The sequence below is a fragment of the Nerophis ophidion genome, linkage group LG25 (assembly GCF_033978795.1).
Source record: "Nerophis ophidion isolate RoL-2023_Sa linkage group LG25, RoL_Noph_v1.0, whole genome shotgun sequence".
NCBI classification, from domain to species: domain Eukaryota; kingdom Metazoa; phylum Chordata; class Actinopteri; order Syngnathiformes; family Syngnathidae; genus Nerophis; species Nerophis ophidion.
Genome location: NC_084635.1, coordinates 8,633,789 through 8,657,230, shown reverse-complemented (window position 1 = coordinate 8,657,230; position 23,442 = coordinate 8,633,789). Strand labels below are relative to the sequence as shown.

General features: G+C 42.6%; 1 protein-coding gene across 1 annotated transcript in view; it reads left to right on the top strand.

The window, feature by feature from the left end:
* Window positions 1-23,442, top strand: part of trpm5 (transient receptor potential cation channel, subfamily M, member 5) — a 174,097-nt gene that overhangs the window by 146,162 nt on the left and 4,493 nt on the right. Inside the window, exons 21-26 of the mRNA XM_061887264.1 lie at window positions 949-1,067; window positions 1,172-1,304; window positions 8,262-8,436; window positions 11,645-11,813; window positions 14,937-15,115; window positions 15,189-15,321. Coding sequence (XP_061743248.1) covers window positions 949-1,067; window positions 1,172-1,304; window positions 8,262-8,436; window positions 11,645-11,813; window positions 14,937-15,115; window positions 15,189-15,321 — 908 coding nt within the window. The remainder of the gene's footprint in view (window positions 1-948; window positions 1,068-1,171; window positions 1,305-8,261; window positions 8,437-11,644; window positions 11,814-14,936; window positions 15,116-15,188; window positions 15,322-23,442) is intronic.

The following is a 23,442-nucleotide window of genomic DNA, read 5'->3' as shown; positions in this document are numbered from 1 at the left end:
TACTGTATATATGTGTATTTATATTGTATATAAATGTGTATATATACTGTATATATGTGTATTTATATTGTATATAAATGTGTATACATACTGTATATATGTGTATTTATATTGTATATAAATGTGTATATATACTGTATATATATATGTGTATATATATATATAAATATGTGTGTGTGTGTGTGTGTGTGTATATGTATGTATATGTGTATATACTATATATATATATGTTTATATATATATATATATAGTTTATATATATATATATATATATATGTTTATATATATGTATATATATATATATATATATATATATATATATATATATATATATATATAGTGAAATTCATGGCAATGGTATACAACAGACCTGGGCAAATTAAGGCCTGGGGGCCGCATACGGCCCATTAAGATTTTCAATCTGGCCCGCTGGATATTCCCAAATAATTTTTTAGATCTTTAAGATCGAAATTGTTGCAGTGATGTTTTGAAATTACTGTACTGTTTGTTGCATTTTTGATACTTTTTGCTTGATTGTAAAAATATGTTGATCGAGAGTGGGTGTGACTTTCATATGTTGTCAATATTCAGTGTTTTATCGTTCATAGTTATCATTGTAAATCCCACATTCTTTATTTTCATGTACATTCTGGGTGTCTCATTCAGTAAAAAAAGGGAAAATTCAATTCCGTTTTTTAAGCCGGTATGTCAAAACGTTTTGTAGCATTCAATCAGACATTATTGTGAGTCTTTCTATTTGTGTTCCTAAGACACATTTTTTCCTCTAAATTCAGCCCCCCGAGCCACAATAATTGCCCAGGCCTGGTATACACAAAACACAATAAATACAATACTTATATTTCCAGTAATTCTATATTTCATACAGTATAGCTTTATATTTGACCCAGTTCATGTAATACCAATAAACAAATATCTGTCATATCACAGAGCTTCTTTTCAGATGAAGAGATGAACATCTTGAAGAAGTTCAAGCTCTATATGGAGGACAACTGGAACAAGTGTGACATGGTCGCTATCTCACTCTTTGTCGTTGGAGTTTTTTGCAGGTAAAAAAAAACATAAAATAAACATAAAATGACACTGATGACCGTAATCCCATGCAGTGTATTTGTGGTACAATATGAAAAGCACATAATGTCTGGATGTGCAGGATGGTTGATGGAACCTACGAGGCGGGCAGGACGGTTCTGGCGATAGACTTCATGGTGTTCACACTGCGGCTGATTCACATCTTTGCCATCCATAAGCAACTGGGGCCGAAGATAATCATTGTGGAAAGAATGGTGACTAAAAACACATTTATTGAACCTTATAACAAGTCCTACGTGATCTGGTGGTTTGACAGGAGCTTATTTATGGACAATGTCAGTCTTTCAGGCCAGAGACCACGAAAGGTACTTTGTAAAGGTTACAAGCACAGCATCTACTTGTAAAACCCAATCCAAGTAACCTCCCCTAGTCATGGCGCAGAAACAAACAATTCAACCAGAACAAAAAGTCAACAAACATGTCACACTTAACACAACCTGCTCGCTGAACTTTGTGGAAATGATTAAAAAAAAACGCCAACCGCCTTAATAAATTACACCCGTTTAAATCCATTGCAAGGCATGATGGGAAATATGGAAAAAAAAAAAAAACTCTCTCCACACTTATTAATGTTGGACGCATTTTAGCTGCTTCATATTTCTGATTGATTACAAAGCTTTAGGGAGGTCATCACAAATGTAAACAATGTAAGAGTTGAACATTTTGAACATGTACTTATTGTTCAATTCTAATCATTTTTATTTATATATCCATTATATTACTGTGAAATGCGTGTGTGTGTGTGTGTGTGTGTGTGTGTGTGTGTGTGTGTGTGTGTGTGTGTGTGTGTGTGTGTGTGGGGAAAAATCACAAGACTACTTCATCTCTACAGAACTGTTTCATGAGGGGTTCCCCCAATCGTCAGGAGATTTTTTTTTTTTTGTTAAATCTCCTGACGATTGATACTGTATCCACAAGGATGGAAAGGGCTCTGGACAAATTGCCAAGCAGCTTGGTGAAAAAAGGTCCACTGTTGGAGCAATCATTAAAAAATGGAAGAAGCTTAACATGACGGTCAATCTCAATCGGAGTGGAAACCCATGTAAGATGTCACCTCTTGGGGTCTCCATGATGCTAAGAAAGGTGAGGAATCAGCCCAGGACTACAAGGCAGGACTTGGTCAATGACCTGAAAAGAGCTGGGACCACTGTTTCCATGGTGACTGTTGGTAATACACTAAGACGTCATGGTTTGAAATCATGCATGGCACGGAAGGTTCCCCTGCTTAAACAAGAACATGTTAAGGCCCGTCTTGAGTTTGCCAAAGACCATTTGGATGATCCAGAGGAGTAATGGGAGAAAGTTTTGTGGACAGATTGTCATAACTTGGCTTGGACGTGGATTTTTTCTTCGATGCAGATGAGGATCAACACGAGCGAGGCGTGGATGTGACTACATGGTTTATTAAATAAACAAACACTGTAATCAAAAATTATCAAACTAAGGGCGCTCACAAGGAGGTATAAAACTTGGCTACAAAATATAAACAGGAAAAAAAAAACACTTGCTCGATTGGCATGAATGAACTAAGAACATACAAAACAAAAATAGCACTGTGGCATAAATACATAAACTTACTCGGCATGAAACTGTGGGCGAGGACGTGGAAGTTTGAACAGCATGGATAGGGTGCATGCGAGTGTGAAGATCCCAGGACGAAGACATGAAAAAGAGTGACTTAAATAGCTGTGATGATTAGTGAAAACAGGTGAGGCTGAGGACAGGGACGTGACAGGTGAAAACTAATGAGGTTGGCATGGAAACAAACAAAACCAGGAAGTGCAAAAAAAGAAAAAGAGTCCAGAAAACAAAAACATGACAAAACAAAACATGATCCAAAGGTGTGACAGAGCCCCCCCGTTAAAGACAGCTCCCAGATGTCCAAAACAAAAAACTATGATCAACAGTCATGGGAGGGCGGGAGGGGGACATGGCGGTGGATCGCCAAACCACGTGTCCCCGTATCCAAGGGGCCAAAGTCAGGTGGCGGCGACGCGTGGAGGACCGAGGTGGGCGACCCGGGAACGGCCATATCCGTGGCCGACCCCCTTGGCGTGGCGGACGACCACGTAGTGGCCACAACTGTGGCCGACGAGGAGGGCGTGGCGGACGACCACGTAGTGGCCTCAATTGTGGCCGACGAGGAGGGCGTGGCGGACGACCACGTGGTGGCCACAATTGTGGCCGACGAGGAGGGCGTGGCGGACGACCACGTAGTGGCCGCAATTGTGGCCGACGAAGTCGGCATCTTTGGCGTGGTGGACACCCACGTAGTCTCCACATCCGCGGCTGACAAGGCGGCGGACGCGTCGTCAACGTGGTAGGCGTTGGTCATGGAGGTTTGAACAGCATGGATAGGGTGCGTGCGAGTGTGAAGATCCCAGGACGAAGACAAGAAAAAGAGTGACTTAAATAGCTGTGATGATTAGTGAAAACAGGTGAGGCTGAGAACAGGGACGTGACAGGTGAAAACTAATGAGGTTGGCATGGAAACAAACAAAACCAGGAAGTGCAAAAACAGAACAAGAGTCCAGAAAACAAAAACATGACAAAACAAAACATGATCCAAAGGTGTGACAGAGCCCCCCCCGTTAAAGACAGCTCCCAGATGTCCAAAACAAAAAACTATGATCAAGAGTCATGTGAGGGCGGGAGGGGGACATGGCGGTGGATCGCCAAACCACGTGTCCCCGTATCCAAGGGGCCAAAGTCAGGTGACGGCGACGCGTGGAGGACCGAGGTGGGCGACCCGGGAACGGCCATATCCGTGGCCGACCCCCTTGGCGTGGCGGACGACCACGTAGTGGCCACAACTGTGGCCGACGAGGAGGACGTGGCGGATGACCACGTAGTGGCCGCAATTGTGGCCGACGAGGTCGGCATCTTTGGCGTGGTGGACACCCACGTAGTCTCCACATCCGCGGCTGACAAGGCGGCGGACGCGTCGTCAACGTGGTAGGCGTTGGTCATGGAGGTTTGAACAGCATGGATAGGGTGCGTGCGAGTGTGAAGATCCCAGGACGAAGACAAGAAAAAGAGTGACTTAAATAGCTGTGATGATTAGTGAAAACAGGTGAGGCTGAGAACAGGGACGTGACAGGTGAAAACTAATGAGGTTGGCATGGAAACAAACAAAACCAGGAAGTGCAAAAACAGAACAAGAGTCCAGAAAACAAAAACATGACAAAACAAAACATGATCCAAAGGTGTGACAGAGCCCCCCCCCGTTAAAGACAGCTCCCAGATGTCCAAAACAAAAAACTATGATCAAGAGTCATGTGAGGGCGGGAGGGGGACATGGCGGTGGATCGCCAAACCACGTGTCCCCGTATCCAAGGGGCCAAAGTCAGGTGACGGCGACGCGTGGAGGACCGAGGTGGGCGACCCGGGAACGGCCATATCCGTGGCCGACCCCCTTGGCGTGGCGGACGACCACGTAGTGGCCACAACTGTGGCCGACGAGGAGGACGTGGCGGATGACCACGTAGTGGCCGCAATTGTGGCCGACGAGGTCGGCATCTTTGGCGTGGTGGACACCCACGTAGTCTCCACATCCGCGGCTGACAAGGCGGCGGACGCGTCGTCAACGTGGTAGGCGTTGGTCGTGGAGGTTTGAACAGCATGGATAGGGTGCGTGCGAGTGTGAAGATCCCAGGACGAAGACAAGAAAAAGAGTGACTTAAATAGCTGTGATGATTAGTGAAAACAGGTGAGGCTGAGAACAGGGACGTGACAGGTGAAAACTAATGAGGTTGGCATGGAAACAAACAAAACCAGGAAGTGCAAAAACAGAACAAGGGTCCAGAAAACAAAAACATGACAAAACAAAACATGATCCATAGGTGTGACACAGATGAGACCAAAATGGACCTTTTTGGTCATAATTCCACTATGTGTTTGGAGGAGAAGAATGATGCGTACCATCCCAAGAACACCATTCCTACTGCGAAGCATGGGGGTGGTAGCATCATGCTTTGGGGGTGTTTTTCTGCTCATGGGACAGGACGACTGTACTGTATTAAGGAGAGGATGACTGCAGCCATGTATTGTGAGATTTTGGCCAAAAACCTCCTTCCCTCAGTCAGATCATTGAAGATGAGTCGTGGCTGGATCTTCCAACATGACAATGACCCAAAGCACACAAACCAAGAAGTGGTTTCGTAAGAACTATATCAAAGTTCCGGAGTGGCCTTGCCAGTCTCTAGACCTAGACCCAATTGAAAATCTTTGGAGGGAGCTGAAAGTCTGTGTTACTCAGCGACAACCAAGAAACCTGACTGATCTACAGAAGATCTGTGTGGAGGAGTGGGCCAAAATCCCTCCTGCAGTCGATGCAAACCTGGTGAAGAACTTCAGGAAATGTTTGACCTCTGTAATCGCAAACAAATCTACTCTAGCAAATATTAATGTTGGTGTTCAAATACTTATTTTCAGCTTCATCACACAAAAAAATTGTTAAAAAAATCATAGATTGGGATTTCTGGATTTTTCTTTTTCTACCGTGAAAATTACAGACCCCTCCATGATTTCTAAGTGGGAGAAATTGCAAAATAGCAGGGTGTCCAAATACTTATTTTCTTCACTGTATATCTATATATATATATATATATATATATATATATATATATATATATATATATATATATAGATATACAGTGATGAGGGTCTGAAATTTTCACGGTTTCCCACTTAGAAATCATATATATATATATATATATATATATATATATATATATATATATATATATATATTTATATATATATATATACACACACACACACTTCTTCCTTCTCGTCCCCAACATTACATATATATTAATATAATATGTACAGTTGTGATCAAAATTATTCAACCCCCACACAATTTCGGTGTTTTAGCAAGTTGGACTATTATTCCGTATTTTGGTTATAGTCATTTCAAATAAAGATGCATTAAATAGACAAATGCAACTTGAATTAAATGATAAATGATAAATGGGTTGTACTTGTATAGCGCTTTTCTACCTTCAAGGTACTCAAAGCGCTTTGACACTACTTCCACATTTACCCATTCACACACACATTCACACACTGATGGAGGGAGCTGCCATGCAAGGCGCCAACCAGCACCCATCAGGAGCAAGGGTGAAGTGTCTTGCTCAGGACACAACGGACGTGACGAGGTTGGTACTAGGTGGGATTTGAACCAGTGACCCTCGGGTTGCGCACGGCCACTCTACCACTGCGCCACGCCGTCCCCATTAATTGTAACGTACCAAACAGTATCATTTGTCTTAATATCTCATTGACAAAATTATTCAACCCCTTGAAGATCATAACTTTTAAGAACAGAATTTGAATAAGGTCTTTTCAATCAGGTGTTGAAAACAGATGTAGTTGTGATTAGAACCATAGTGAGCAACAATTAAACTGATTGGAAAAGACTGACGCTCAGCTTCTTGTAGATGGTCAATGGTGTATTTGCAACATGGTGAAGTCCAGGGAGTGGTCAAAGAAGTCAAGAGAGGAGGTAATTTCTCTTCATAAGAAAGGATATGGATATAAGAAAATATCAAAGACATGACACATTCCAATAGACACAGTTGGGAGCATAATTTGCAAGTTTAAAGCTAAAGGCACAGTGGAAACACTACCTGGGCGTGGTAGAACGAGGATGCTGTGTGCGTACAGTGGTGAAAAACCCCCGGGTAACAGCTGAGGAACTACAACAGGACATTGCAGAGGGAGGAACGCAGGTTTCATCCCAGACAATAAGGCGCGCACTACGAGATGAAGGCCTCCATGCCAGAACTCCCAGGCGCACCCCATGTCTGACTACCAGGCACAAGACAAATAGACTCCAGTATGCCAAAAATCATCTGGACAAACCCCAAATGTTTTGGGAAACTGTTCTATGGAGTGATGAGACAAAACTGGAACTCTTTGGGCCTATGAATCAATGTTATGTCTGGAGGAGAAAAAAAATGAAGTTTACAAAGAGAAGAACACCTCGCCTACTGTTAAGCATGGTGAGTGGTCAATCATGCTCTGGGGCTGTTTCTCTGCCTCAGGTACCAGGAATCTCCAGCGCGTTCAAGGCATTATGAATTCTATTTCCTAGCAGGATATATTAGCTGCAAATGTCATGAAGTCAGTGACGAAGCTGAGGCTTGGGAGACGTTGGACCTTCCAACAGGACAACGATCCCAAGCATACCTCCAAATCAACATCAGAGTGGTTGCAGAAGAAGGGCTGGAAGACTCTGGAGAGGCCTTCACAGTCGCCAGACCTAAATCCTATAGAAAAGCTGTGGTGGGACTTGAAGAAGGCAGTTGCAGCACGCAAGCCCAAGAATATGAATGAACTGGAGGACTTTGCCCAAGAGGAATGGGCTAAAATACCTGTAGATGGTTGCAAGAAGCTTGTGTCCGCTTATGTATCACCTTTGAAGGATGTCATTACTGCCAAAGGGTGTTCTACTAAGTACTAAAGATGCATGTAACTAGGGGGTTGAATCATTTTGTCAATGAGATATTAAGAAAAATGTCCTTCTTTGGTATTTTGTAAAATACAGTGTTACAATTTAAGTTGCATTTGTCTATTTGACACATCTTTATTTGATATGACTATAAACAAAATACGGAATAAATGTCCAACTTACTAAAACACCAAAATTGTGTGGGGGTTGAATCATTTTGATCACAACTGTATATATATATATATATATATATATATGTTTGTGTGTGTGTGTGTGTGCGTGTGCATGTGTGTGTGCATGTATGTATATATATATATATATATATATATATATATATATATATATATATATATATATATATATATATATATATAATTTGTTATTTTGCATGCAAATGGCTTCCGGCCACATTTATTTAAGCCCAGTGCGCCCCCCCCCCCTCCTTGAAGAAGTTTGGACACCCCTGCTGTATATAAAAGGTGGGGTTGGATGAGTATGATACAGAAGAACTTGAGAGCCTTGACCTCAACCGTATCAATTACCTTCAGGATAAACACAAACAGAGTTGTAGTTTTGCTTTAATAGTTCTTATTAACATCCATCCAGTGTCAATGAAAACATGATATTGTTGGATTGTGCTGCTGTACCTAATGTTTTGGCCCCTAAAATAAAACTGCATTGGTTTCCTTTCTAGATGAAGGATGTCTTCTTCTTCCTCTTCTTCCTGAGTGTGTGGCTTTTTGCGTACGGGGTGGCCACTCAGGCTCTTCTCCACCCAAATGACCCCCGCATAGACTGGGTGTTCCGCAGAGCCTTGTATCGACCCTACCTGCACATTTTTGGACAGATTCCCCTGGAGGAAATAGACGGTGAGTGTCAAGTTATTTTTTTGCTTTAGTCTGCCTGGAATTAAAAAGGCTGATCAGGTTGTGTTCACAAGACACGTCCGCCAACTGGTGGGATGGTTGTATCTTTCATCCCTCGACTTGTGCTCTTGCTTACCTGTAAATGCAGCATAATCCTCATTCTTCTAATACATTAAAAAATCTGGAAGCAAACAAGCATCTTGCTGCATTTCCACAGCGCTGTCCATCGTCGGGTATAAATTGAGAGCCACTAGAAGAGCCACTGCTTCGTCCGTCCAAATTTCTAAGTTCCAATCTTTTCCAAACTCCAAGGCAGTTCAGCAGATAGCATTACTTCTCCGCTGTCGGTTGTAGCCTGGATGCTGTGAGTAGCATGGCGATCTGTCAGCATGCTGTACAAGTAGTTCCTCGGCGTTAGCTCTTACAATGACAAAGTTGCTTTAACTTGTTTAAAGGGGAACATTATCACAATTTCTAAAGGGTTAAAACCAATAGAAATCAATTCCCAGTGGCTTATTTTATTTTTCAAAGTTTTTCTCAAAATTTTACCCATCACGCAATATCCCGAAAAACGGCTTCAAAGTGCCTGATTTACACCATCGCTATATCCACCCGTCTATTGTCCTGTGACGTCACTGCGTGAAGCCAACAAAAACAAACATGGCGGATAGCACAGAAAGGTATAGCATAGTAGCTTGAATTCAGACTTGGATTTCAGCGCCGTAAGCGATTCAACAGATTACGCATGTATTGAAACGGATGGTCGGAGTGTGGAGAAAGGTACCGAAAACGAAATTAAAGAAGAAAAAGAAGCTTTGGAGCCATATCATGACAGACAGCGGCAACGAGGACGAATTCGGCGATCGCCTTCTAACCAACGATTGGTATGTGTTTGTTTGGCATTAAATGTGGGTGGAGGGAAAGGCCGGATGCAAATATAGCTACAAATGAGGCATATCTTGCCGATTGTATTGTACCATATGTCCCGGCAAAAAATCTGCGTTCAAAGGACTCCGGCTTGTTAGTGATTCCCAAAGCCCAAAAAAAGTCTGCGGGCTATAGAGCGTTTTCCGTTCGGGCTCCAGTACTCTGGAATACCCTCCCGGTAACAGTTCGAGATGCCACCTCAGTAGAAGCATTTAAGTCTCACCTTAAAACTCATTTGTATACACTAGCCTTTAAATAGACTCCCTTTTTAGACCAGTTGATCTGCCGTTTCTTTTCTTTTTCTTCTATGTCCCACTCTCCCTTGTGGAGGGGGTCCGGTCCGATCCGGTGGCCATGTACTGCTTGCCTGTGTATCGGCTGGGGACATCTCTGCGCTGCTGATCCGCCTCCGCTTGGGATGGTTTCCTGCTGGCTCCCCTGTGAACGGGACTCTCGCTGCTGTGTTGGATCCGCTTTGGACTGGACTCTCGCGACTGTGTTGGATCCATTGTGGATTGAACTTTCACAGTATCATGTTAGACCCGCTCGACATCCATTGCTTTCCTCCTCTCCAAGGTTCTCATAGTCATCATTGTCACCGACGTCCCACTGGGTGTGAGTTTTCCTTGCCCTTATGTGGGCCTACCGAGGATGTCGTGGTGGTTTGTGCAGCCCTTTGAGACACTATTGATTTAGGGCTATATAAGTAAACATTGATTGATTGATTGAATGATGCAGTATGTACATACAGCTAGCCTCAATAGCATGTTAGCATCGATTAGCTTGCAGTCATGCCGTGACCAAATATGTCTGATTAGCACATAAGTCAATAACATCAACAAAACGCACCTTCGTGATTCCGTTGACTTTATCGTTGGAAATGCATCTGCTTTGAGTGTCGCAGGACATCCACACATTCTTGCCATCTCTGTCGTAGCATAGCTGTCGTCTGTAAAGTGTGCGTCCAATTTTTTGCCACTTTCGCATCTTTTGGCCATTGGTGCAACTTGAATCCATCCCTGTTCGTGTTGTTACACAATCCGACAACACACCGACAAGGCATGATGTCTCCAAGGTACGGGAAAACAGTCGAAAAAACGGAAAATAACAGAGCTGATTTGACTTGGTGTGTGTAATGTGTTTGAGAAAATGTCGGCTTGCTTCACGTTGTGACGTCACGGGTGAAAGGTCATTGCGTTTGAAAGGCGTTTAAATCGCCAAATTCACCCTTTTAGAGTTCGGAAATCGGTTAAAAAAAACATATGGTCTTTTTTCTGCAACATCAAGGTATATATTGACGCTTACTTAGGTCTGGTGATAATGTTCCCCTTTAATATGCAGGTCAAGGACTTTAATGAAGCCTTGTTGGCTTAATAAATCAGAAACTGATGACATAGTGCTGTATTTTACTTCTTTATTTTTATTTTCAACCAAAAATGCTTTGCTCTGATTAGGGGGGTACTTGAATTAAAAAAATGGTCACAGGGGGTACATCTCTGAAAAAAGGTTGAGAACCACTGCTCTAAAAGCCGTAGATGTTATTGTCACACATGCATGTACAGTAGATGGCAGTATTGTCTTATTTAAGAGTGTCACAACATTGCTGTTTACGGCAGACGAACTGCTTTACGGTCGACGGAAATTTGACTGCTGTTGTTGTGTGTTGTCACCGCGCTGGGAGGACGTTAATGAAACTGCCGAACAATAAACCCACATAAGAAACCAAGAACTCGCCCTCGATCATTCTACAGTTACAACGTCATTGGGCGGGCACTCTGTTTATATTGTGGGAAAGCTGTCGACACGTCACTCGGGTCCGCCTAAATTTCGGGATATTTTTGGGAGATAATTTGTCCCGGGAGGTTTTCGGGAGAGGCGCTGAATTTCGGGAGTCTCCCGGAAAATTGGCAAGTATGAATTAAGAGTTGGACAATATCGGAATATCGGATAATGGCAAAAAAGCCATGTTTGGACATCTCTACTTTATAGGAGTAAAAGATGAAATCCCCATAACCTGTATTGCTAGCTGCCTCTTGCTACTAGTTTTTGGCTATTAAGAACGAACAGAAAAGACAAAGAAATGCGTTTTCTTGCCTCACAATATGTTGGGGGTGACGTGGAAAATGAATTGAAAAAAATGCAGCTTTCCTATGAAGTTCATCCAGTTTTGCCCGACTAAGTATAATTAAGTGCATCATTTAAAACCCCCGTGTCGCATCTAAGGCGTTGTTTTATTCATGTGTAAAGCAGGAGCTGGCCTACATTGAGTTTTTTTGTTTGACAGCTGCTCGGATGCCTGGAACCAACTGCACCGATGACTCAGAGGAGATTATCAAGGGGCTGCGGCCGCCGTGTCCTAACGTTTATGCCAACTGGCTGGTGATCCTGCTTCTGGTCATCTTCCTTCTGGTCACCAACGTCCTGCTGCTCAACTTGCTCATCGCCATGTTTAGGTCAGGAGTTCACAAGCTGAAAGGTTTATGTATTTATGAAAATCCATTTTGAGTGCGTACATCAGGGGTCACCAACGCGGTGCCCGCGGGCACCAGGTCGCCCGTAAGGACCAGATGAGTCGCCCGCTGGCCTGTTCTAAAAATAGCTCAAATAGCAGCACTTACCAGTGAGCTACCTCTATTTTTTTAATTGTATTTATTTACTAGCAAGCTGGTCTCGCTTTGCTCGACATTTTTAATTCTAAGAGAGACAAAACTCAAATAGAATTTGAAAATCCAAGAAAAGGTTTTAAAGACTTGGTCTTCACTTGTTTAAATCAATTCATTTATTTTTTTACTTTGCTTCTTACAACTTTCAGAAAGATAATTTTAGAGAAAAAATACAACCTTAAAAATGATTTCAGGATTTTTAAACACATATACCTTTTAAATTCTTTCCTCTTTTTTCCTTACAATTTAAATTAATGTTCAAATAAATTACTTTTTTTTATTGTAAAGAATAATAATTACATTTGGATTTAATTCTTCATTTTAGCTTCTGTTTTTTCGATGGAAAATATTTGTGAAATATTTCTTCAAACTTATTATGATTAAAATTTCCCAAAAATTATTCTGGCAAATCTAGAAAATCTTTAGAATAAAATTTAAATCTTATTTCAACGTCTTTTGAATTTTTTTTATTTTTTATTACAGTACAATTTTTTAGTACAGGGGACGGCGTGGTGCAGTGGAAGAGTGGCTGTGCGCAACCCGAGGGTCCCTGGTTCAATCCCCACCTAGTACCAACCTCGTCACGTCCGTTGTGTCCTTGAGCAAGACACTTCACCCTTGCTCCTGATGGGTGCTGGTTAGCGCCTTGCATGGCAGCTCCCTCCATCAGTGTGTGAATGGGTAAATGTGGAAGTAATGTCAAAGCGCTTTGAGTACCTTGAAGGTAGAAAAGCGCTATACAAGTACAACTCACTTATCACTTATCACTTATTTTTGTTCTGGAAAATCTACAACGGGGGTGTCAAACTCAAATACAGAGTGGGCCAAAATTTAAAACGGAACAAAGCCGCGGACCAAGGTTGAAGAAATTAACCTTTTAATAGGGGACCCAAACAAGTTTTGCATTGAATCTTGAACAAGCAAGGCTTATATAGCTTTATAGTGACATACAAAATCGAGTTTAAAATAGTAATAAGAATTAAAAAATATCAATTGCATATCAAATAAAATTTAAATAAAAATGGAATGCCTCTTTTCGGCGGTGGGGTTGAGGTGGACGGGGTTTGGTGGTAGCGGGGGTGTATGTTGTAGCGTCCCGGAAGAGTTAGTGCTGCAAGGCGTTCTGGGTATTTGTTCTGTTGTGTTTATGTTGTGTTACGGGGCGGATGTTATCCCGAAATGTGTCATTCATGTTTGGTGTGGGTTCACAGAGTGGCGCATAAAAATATTTGTAAAATATTTCTTCAAACTTATTATGATTAAAATTCCATAAAATTATTCTGGCAAATCTATAAAATCTTTAGAATCAAATTTAAATCTTATTTCAATGTCTTTTGAATTTTTTTTTTTTTTTAATTTTTGTTCTGGAAAATCTACAACGAGGGTGTCAAACTCAAATACAGAGTGGGCCAAAATTTAAAACCGAACAAAGCCGCGGACCAAGGTTGAACAAATTAACCTTTTAATAGGGACCCAAGCAGGTTTTGCATTGAATATTGAACAAGCAAGGCTTATATAACTTTATAGTGACACACAAAATTGAGTTTAAAATAGTAATAAGAATTAATAAATATCAATTGCATATCATCCATCCATCCATTTTCTACCGCTTATTCCCTTTCGGGGTCGCGGGGGGCGCTGGCGCCTATCTCAGCTACAAATAAAATTTAAATAAAAATGGAATGCCTCTTTTCGGCGGTGGGGTTGAGGTGGACGGGGTTTGGTGACAGCGGGGGGTGTATATTGTAGCGTCCAGTAAGAGTTAGTGCTGCAAGGCGTTCTGGGTTTTTGTTCTGTTGTGTTTATGTTGTGTTACGGGGCGGATGTTCTCCCGAAATGTGTCATTCGTGTTTGGTGTGGGTTCACAGAGTGGCGCATATTTGTAACAGTGTTAAAGTTATTCATACGGCCACCCTCAGTGTGACCTGTATGGCTGTTGACCAAGTATGCCTTGCATTCACTTGTGTGTGTGTATAAGCCGCATATATTATGTGACTGGACCGGCACGCTGTTTGTATGGAGGAAAAGCGGACGTGGAGACAGGTTGTAGAGAACGCCAAAGGCAGTGCCTTTAATGCCCACCCCAAATATTGTTGTACAGGATGAAAATTCGGGAGGGACACTGAACTTCGGGAGTCTCCCGGGAAAATCGAGAGGGTTGGCAAGTAAGAGTGTTAGCGGTGAATGGGGTGTTACAGCTCGAATGTTAATTTGATATTGCCTCAAGGGCCAAGTGAAATTACACGGCGGGCCAGAGTTTGACACCCATGATCTAGAAGAAATAATGATTTGTCTTTGTTAGAAATATAGCTTGGTCCAATTTGTTTTATATTCTAACAAAATGCAGATTGGATTTCAACCTATTTAAAACTTGTCATCAAAATTCTAAAATGAATCTTAATCAGGAAAAATGACTAATGATGTTCCATGAAGTCTTTTTTTTAATTTTTTCAAAAAGATTCGAATTAGCTAGTTTATCTCTTAATTTTTTTCGGGTGAATTTTGAATTTTAAAGAGTTGAAATTGAAGATATAATATGTTTCAAAATTAAATTTTCATTTTTTTTCCTGTTTTCTCCTCTTTTAAACCGTTCAATTAAGTGTTTTTTTCATCATTTATTCTCTACAGAAACCTTCCGTAAAAGGAAAAAAATGTATGACGGAATGACAGACGGAAACACCCATTTTTATATATATCTAGATTTATTTATTAAAGGTAAATTGAGCAAATTGGCTATTTCTGGCAATTTATTTAAGTGTGTATCAAACTGGTAGCCCTTCGCTTTAATCAGTACCCAAAAAGTAGCTCTTGCTTTCAAAAAGGTTGGTGACCCCTGGCGTACATCCTTGCTTTTTTTTTTTTTTTTTTTTTTTGAAATGCTTCTAAAATAATTTCTGTTTGTTGGCATGGTAGCTACACGTTCCAGGTTGTGCAAGGCAACACTGATATTTTCTGGAAGTTCCAGAGATATAACCTGATCGTGGAGTACCACAGTCGCCCGGCATTGGCCCCACCGTTCATTATCATCAGTCACCTCTCCCAGCTCCTCCTCAGCCTCGTTAAGCGGCCCGAGTCCAAGCAGGAGCACCTTGGTGAGATGATTAATTGCACGCCGACAGGCGTCCTACTTAATCCTACCCGGGACATTTTGTGTGTTTATACTAGAGCGAGAGCTGCCAGCCGGGCTGGACCAGCGGCTGATGACATGGGAGACGGTACAGAAAGAAAACTACCTGGCTAAACTCGAGCGCCAGCATTGGGACAGCAGCGAGGAGCGACTCAAGAGTACATCCTCAAAGTATTTGTTTTTGTTCTTCTTGTAACTCAAATCACCGTATTTTTCGGACTAAAAGGCGCACTTAAAATCAATCAATGTTTACTTATATAGTCCTAAATCACTAGTGTCTCAAAGGGCTGCACAAACCACTACGACATCCTCGGTAGGCCCACATAAGGGCAAGGAAAACTCACAACCAGTGGGATGTTGGTGACAATGATGACTATGAGAACCTTAGAGAGGAGGAAAGCAATGGATGTCGAGCGGGTCTAACATGATACTGTGAAAGTTCAATCCATAATGGATCCAACACACAGTCACAAGAGTCCAGTCCAAAGCGGATCCAACACAGCAGCGAGAGTCCCGTTCACAGCGGAGCCAGCAGGAAACCATCCCAAGCGGAGGCGGATCAGCAGCGCAGAGATGTCCCATGCCGATACACAGGCAAGCAGTACATGGCCACCGGATCGGACCGGACCCCCTCCACAGGGGAGAGTGGGACATAGAAGAAAAAGAAAAGAAACGGCAGATCAACTGGTCTAAAAAGGGAGTCTATTTAAAGGCTAGAGTATACAAATGAGTTTTAAGGTGAGACTTAAATGCTTCTACTGAGGTGGCATCTCGAACTGTTACCGGGAGGGCATTCCAGAGTACTGGAGCCCGAACGGAAAACGCTCTATAGCCCGCAGACTTTTTTTGGGCTTTGGGAATCACTAATAAGCCGGAGTCCTTTGAATGCAGATTTCTTGCCGGGACATATGGTACAATACAATTGGCAAGATAGGATGGAGCTAGACCGTGTAGTATTTTATACGTAAGTAGTAAAACCTTAAAGTCACATCTTAAGTGCACAGGAAGCCAGTGCAGGTGAGCCAGTACAGGCGTAATGTGATCAAACTTTCTTGTTCTTGTCAAAAGTCTAGCAGCCGCATTTTGTACCAACTGTAATCTTTTAATGCTAGACATGGGGAGACCCGAAAATAATACGTTACAGTAATCGAGGCGAGACGTAACAAACGCATGGATAATGATCTCAGCGTCTTTAGTGGACAGAATGGAGCGAATTTTAGCGATATTACGGAGATGAAAGAAGGCCGTTTTAGTAACGCTTTTAATGTGTGCCTCAAAGGAGAGAGTTGGGTCGAAGATAATACCCAGATTCTTTACCGTGTCGCCTTGTTTAATTGTTTGGTTGTCAAATGTTAGAGTTGTATTATTAAATAGAGGTCGGTGTCTAGCAGGACCGATAATCAGCATTTCCGTTTTTTTGGCGTTGAGTTGCAAAAAGTTAGCGGACATCCATTGTTTAATTTCATTAAAATCCTTTCATCTTCTCAAAAATCGACACTGCGCCTTATAACTCGGTCCGCCTTTTGTATGTATTAATTCTGGTTGTCCTTACCGACCTCAAAGCTATTTTATTTGGTACGTGGTGTAATAAGGGTGACCGGTAGATGGCAGTCAGACATAAGTGGACCTGTGGTTGATGCCTATTTTTTTTACCAGCCAAGTTATACCAAAGACTATTTAAATGGGAGCCATTACCTCCCTGCTTGGCACTCAGCATCAAGGGCTGGAGTTGGGGGTTAAATCACCAAAATGATTCCCGAGTGTGGCTGCGGGGGGCATGGCCTTTGGGCCCGCAGCGAAACAGGGTGTGCCAGGACCGGCCTCCAAGTCAGCGACAGGTGCGTAGATGGCCCAGGTGGGCCTTGTTATCTAATCACCTGTCGCACTGTATGGTTGGAGCTGGAGCGAGAGACAGACTTTGTGCTGAAATCAAAAGAATGGAAAAGCCTGAAAATAAACCAGTATCACATCCTGGTGACTCTTGGTGATCTGGAGGCCCCACGGGAGGGCAACCTCCACAGCGGCCATTAGCCCAATAGGGGGTTTCTGCTGGTTTGTCCTACTCCTTCCTGAATACTGATCAAAATGAATGTAATTCCATTAAGATATACTCAAAAGCAAGAAATGAGTGACATTTTTTTTTGCAAGAATTGCCATGTATGGTCATAGTAGGGGGCTTCACGGTGGCAGAAGGGTTAGTGCGTCTGCCTCACAATACGAAGTTCCTGCAGTCCTGGGTTCAAATCCAGGCTCGGGATCTTTCTGTGTGGAGTTTGCATGTTCTCCCCGTGAATGCGTGGGTTCCCTCCGGGTACTCCGGCTTCCTCCCACTTCCAAAGACATGCACCTGGGGATAGGTTGATTGGCAACACTAAATTGGCCCTAGTGTGTGAATGTTGTCTGTCTATCTGTGTTGGCCCTGCGATGAGGTGGCGACTTGTCCAGGGTGTACCCTGCCTTCCGCCCGATTGTAGCTGAGATAGGCGCCAGCGCCCCCCGCGACCCCGAAAGGGAATAAGCGGTAGAAAATGGATGGATGGATGGATGGGTCATAGTAGGTCTATACAGTAGTGGTTCTCAAATGGGGGTAAGCGTACCCCTGGGGGTATTTGAAGGTATACCAAAGGGTACGTGAGATTTTTGAAAAAATATTCTAAAAATAACAATTCAAAAATCCTTTATAAATACATTTATTAAATAATACTTCATCAAAATATGAATGTAAGTTCATAAACTGTGTAAAGAAATGCAACAATGCAATATTCAGTGTTGACAGCTAGATTTTTTTGTGGACATGTTCCATAAATATTGATGTTAAAGATTTCTTTTTTTTTTGTGAATAAATGTTTAGAATGAAGTTGATGAATCCAGATGGATCTCTATTACAATCCCCAAAGTGGGCACTTTAAGTTGATGATTACTTCTATGTGTAAAAATCTTTATTTATTATTATATAAGTTGTTTATTTTTCAACAAGTTTTTAGTTATTTTTATATCTTTTTTTCCAAATAGTTCAAGAAAGACCACTACAAATGAGCAATATTTTGCACTGTTATACACTTTAATAAATCAGAAACTGATGACATAGTGCTGTATTTTACTTCTTTATCCCTTTTTTTCAACCAAAAATGCTTTGCTCTGATTAGGGGGTACTTGAATTAAAAACAAGTTCACAGGGGGTACATCACTGAAAAAAAGTTGAGAACCACTGCTATACAGCATACTCAAATATGTTCATATACATAAGATTTGTGGTTGTAAATAATTTCAATGAGATTAATCCTTAATAAAACTCCCTTTTAAGAAAAAAGTATTAAAATAAGTCATTAAAAAAACAAACAAAAAATGGTTCCTAATTTTGAAGACCTAGAAATTGAGTTAAGATAATACCAAAAAATCCAAAAAAATGGAATGCTCTTCATAAAAGTAACTCCAAAGTTTTACCCAACACTCACAACTCCTAAATTGGGTTATCAAAATAACCCAGCATTTTTTTAGTGTGTACAGTGGAGCTTATGGGAGCCGCTCATATATATATATTTATACTGTATATATATATATATATATATATATATGTATATGTATCTTGGCGGTCTGGAGGCCCCACGGGAGGGCAACCTCCACAGCGGCCATCGCCGCTTCTCACTACTCCCCTCACCTCCCAGGGGGTAGAACGAGGGGATGGGTCAAATGCAGAGAGTCATTTCACCACACCTAGTGTCTGTGCCCACCAGTGGTACTTTAACTTTAGCTTTTAAATAAATGACGCTTGCAAGTACCGGTAAGCAAGCAACACCAAAACTTTGATGTTTCATTGAGAACATAGAACATTAAACACGGCACTTAAAAGTCCTTCAAAATATTTTAGTATGTAAGCTACAAAGCCGCACCGCTTGATGGAACACGGACTATTACGGCTACCATAGTCAGGCGTACTGTGCTTCAACATCCATCCATCCATCTTCTTCCGCTTATCCGAGGTCGGGTCGCGGGGGCAACAGCCTAAGCAGGGAAACCCAGACTTCCCTTTCCCCAGCCACTTCGTCCAGCTCTTCCCGGGGGATCCCGAGGCGTTCCCAGGCCAGCGAGGTTATTCTTGCACATGTTGAGTCACCCCAAGATGACTCAACACGTCATCTTGGGGTGACGTGTTGAGTCACCCCAAGATGCGCGAGGACCAGGACAAGCAGGAATTGCAGATAGGACTTGATTCAATATATATAAAGTAAAAGAACACTGGTACAAAAGGCAAAATAAAGTGTGTAACTACACACCGGAAGCTAATGCTAAACGTAGCAAGGGATTCCGAAAGTGCAAAAGGAACGTGCCGATCGCACGAGAAGCTAAGGCGTAACTTAGCACAAGTATTTATAACGCAGAGAAACCAACGTGATAGTTGCATGGAGCAAACAAATAAACCAAGAACGAACTGAGGTCAAAGGTAGGCTTAAATACTGAAGTAACAATTAAGAACAAAGGTGCGTGACAAAAGCAGGGCAGGTGGAACAAATAAGAAACCATGGTAACCGAACAGGGCTTCACGGTGGCAGAGGGGTTAGTGCGTCTGCCTCACAATACGAAGGTCCTGCAGTCCTGGGTTCAAATCCAGGCTCGGGATCTTTCTGTGTGGAGTTTGCATGTTCTCCCCGTGAATGTGTGGGTTCCCTCCGGGTACTCCGGCTTCCTCCCACCTCCAAAGACATGCACCTGGGGATAGGTTGATTGGCAACACTAAATTGACCCTAGTGTGTGAATGTGAGTGTGAATGTTGTCTGTCTGTGTTGGCCCTGCGATGAGGTGGCGACTTGTCCAGGGTGTACCCCGCCTTCCGCCCGATTGTAGCTGAGATAGGCGCCAGCGCCCCCCGCGACCCCGAAAGGGAATAAGCGGTAGGAAATGGATGGATGGATGGTAACCGAACAAACAAGGAAGTGCACAAACTGGGGATCGGCAGAGTCCAAAAATAATCAGAAAACACACAAACAGGACTCAAAAACAAAAACTATGTATGATCCGGGAGGCGGATCATGACAGAAAGAGAATTTTAAAAGATTAGAACCAAATTTTAAAGGCATTTAACACACTGTGTTTTTCCTATTGCACTCAAAGAACAAATGGACAGTTGTACATATTACATATAGCCTGCCATAATCAAGGTGTAGAGGTCTCAGTGTGGGTGGGCTCTCTGTGGTCGCAGAGAATCGACGACACCCACAGTCCAGGGCTCAGCAAAGTACTTTATTATTTTTATCTTTTAAGCTCAGTGTTCTTTGTTCGCAGCCTCCTACTCTTGCGTGCGTCTCGGCTCTCTCGTGTGCCCCCTCCACACAAGGATTAGGCCAGACTACAATAAAAAGCTTTATTGACATTATATTAAAGGCCTACTGAAAGCCACTACTACCGACCACACAGTCTGATAGTTTATATATCAATGATGAAATATTAACATTGCAACACATGCCAATACGGCCTTTTTAGTTTACTAAATTGCAATTTTTAAATTTCGCGCCGAGTGTCCTGTTGAAAACATCGGTATGATGACCCGGATTGTAGCGGACATTTTTTTTCCAGCCCCATCCAAGCTATAAGTAGTCTGCTTTAATGGCATAATTACACAGTATTCTGGACATCTGTGTTGCTGAATCTTTTGCAATTTGTTCAATTAATAATGGAGACATCAAAGAAGAAGAGGGCTTCACGGTGGCAGAGGGGTTAGTGCGTCTGCCTCACAATACGAAGTTCCTGCAGTCCTGGGTTCAAATCCAGGCTCGGGATCTTTCTGTGTGGAGTTTGCATGTTCTCCCCGTGAATGCGTGGGTTCCCTCCGGGTACTCCGGCTTCCTCCCACTTCCAAAGACATGCACCTGGGGATAGGTTGATTGGCAACACTAAATTGGCCCTAGTGTGTGAATGTGAGTGTGAATGTTGTCTGTCTATCTGTGTTGGCCCTGCGATGAGGTGCGACCCCAAGAGGGAATAAGCGGTAGAAAATGGATGGATGGAAGTCAAAGAAGAAAGATGTAGGTGGGAAGCGGTGTATTGCGGTCGTCTTTAGCAACACAAACACAGCCGGTGTTTCCTTGTTTACATTCCCGAAGGTGAAGCTTTACTATGGATCAGAGCGGTCCAGCGAACATGGTTCCCTACCACATGTCAACCGGCAGGTTTTGGTGACAAAATGGTGGTATTAAGTCGTCTCTTACCGTAGACATGAGCAGAGAGCTTGCGTCGTTCCTTCTGCAGCTGCGGACTCTCTTGCCTCTTCCCACCGGCCGCCTCCGACCGTCGGATGCTTACACCGTGGAGGAGGGGGAAAAAAAAATCTCAGTCCGGCTGCCTTCGCCTCGTCGAGAAATGTGGATTCCCTCGGAGACACTGGCGGTCACCACACCCGTGGCCACACCCCTCCGACTTTCAGGTTGTACAGGTACGACCATATAATCTCACTAAAACACTAGCAACACAATAAGCAGATAAGGGATTTTCCAGAATTATCCTAGTAAATGTGTCTAATAACATCTGAATCGCTCCCACTGCCCCCGTCTTTTTTTTCTTTTCTAGTCCTTCACTCTCACTTTCCTCATCCACGAATCTTTCATCCTCGCTCAAATTAATGGGGAAATCGTCAAATTCTCGGTCCGAATCGCTCTCGCTGCTGGTGGCCATGATTGTAAACAATGTGAGGATGTGAGGAGCTCCACAACCGGTGACGTCACGCGCACATCGTCTGCTACTTCCGGTACAGGCAAGGCTTTTTTATCAGCGACCTAAAGTTGTGAAATTTATTGTGGATGTTCTCTACTAAATCCTTTCAGCAAATATATGGCAATATCGCAAAATGATCAAGTATGACACATAGAATGGACCTGCTATCCCTGTTTAAATAAAAAAATCTCATTTCAGTAGGCCTTTAAATACTTCATGATTTATGGTTGCCACTCATGATCTGTGTTTTAGGACACATACAATCATTAGTACCGTGTTTTCTGGACCATAGGGCGCACTGGATTATAAGGTGCATTAAAGGAGTCACATTATGATTTTTTTCCAAATGTAAAACACTTCCTTTTGGTCTACATAACATGTAATGGTGGTTCTTTGGTCAAAATGTTGCATGGATTATGTTTTACAGATCATTTTCAAGCCGCTTTCTGACAGTTGCTTCAGGATGCGCCGTTTTGTGGGCGGTCTTATTAACGTGGCTCACCTTCTTTGTTGTAACGGTGTAGCGTGCAAGGATGGGAGTGGAATAAGTGTCAAAAGACGTAGCTAACAGTTTTAATGACATTCAGACTTTACTTAAATCAACGACAGAGCAGCTTCTTCTCATCCATGGTTCACTAAAACGTCGTAAATGTGTCCCCTGAAACAACGTCCGACCGGAACTCTAATAACTAAAAAGTTCCGGAGGTGAATTATGTAAACCCACTATACTGGTAGTTTTTAGCGCTTCCATAGCGAGATATAAGTTAGAACTTTACGCTACTTTATATTAGAAATGGCAACAGTGGAGGATGATTGTCCCTTAACAAGAAGATAGTGAAAAAGAAGAAGCTTATCGACAACGTCATCGGCACGGACTACAGTGGTGGACGTGCGCAAATTTCCAGGACTTATGCAGATCTCAAATACAGATCAGCAGGTACCAGAAGGTAAAAAAAAAAGTTGGTTTTGCATTATATTGTGAAATGGGTGCCATTTTGCGGTCATTATACACACACCATGGTGAAACTTGTATTTCTGACTACGGTAGCCGTAATGGGCCGACAATCCATCAAGCGGTGCGGCTTCAAAGTCATACTCAAACATTTTGACAGATTTTTGAGCGCTGTGTGCAATGTTCTTTATTCTCTGTGGTGTTATGGTTGCTGGGAGGAGATAATTATAAACAATACTACTAAACAATAGAATGGAGTGTGTGACCAAAATACAGGAGTGTGTGGTGTAAGGCTATGTGTGTAATTGATTGTCGTGTGTTAACGTGATGTTGAGGAGAGCAAGAGGAGGGACAAAGCAGTAAGACGGTCCGTGAACAGGCAAGGGGGGTCGAGGGTAGGAGAGAGGCAGCATAGTCCGTGTCCGAGTAGGGCTCGAGGATAAAGGAAGGCAGTCCAAATCACAAAAACGGAACGACAAGAGATCACAATGGGGAAACTCGAAAAGCCACTGCGGGAGAACAAACAAGGACGTCAGACATGGAGGGAAAACGCAGAGCGAAACAGAAAGAAAGAGCATAAGGCTTTGGCTTTCGGTACACCATTCAGAAACAACGTTCCCGCAAGGATCCTTGCG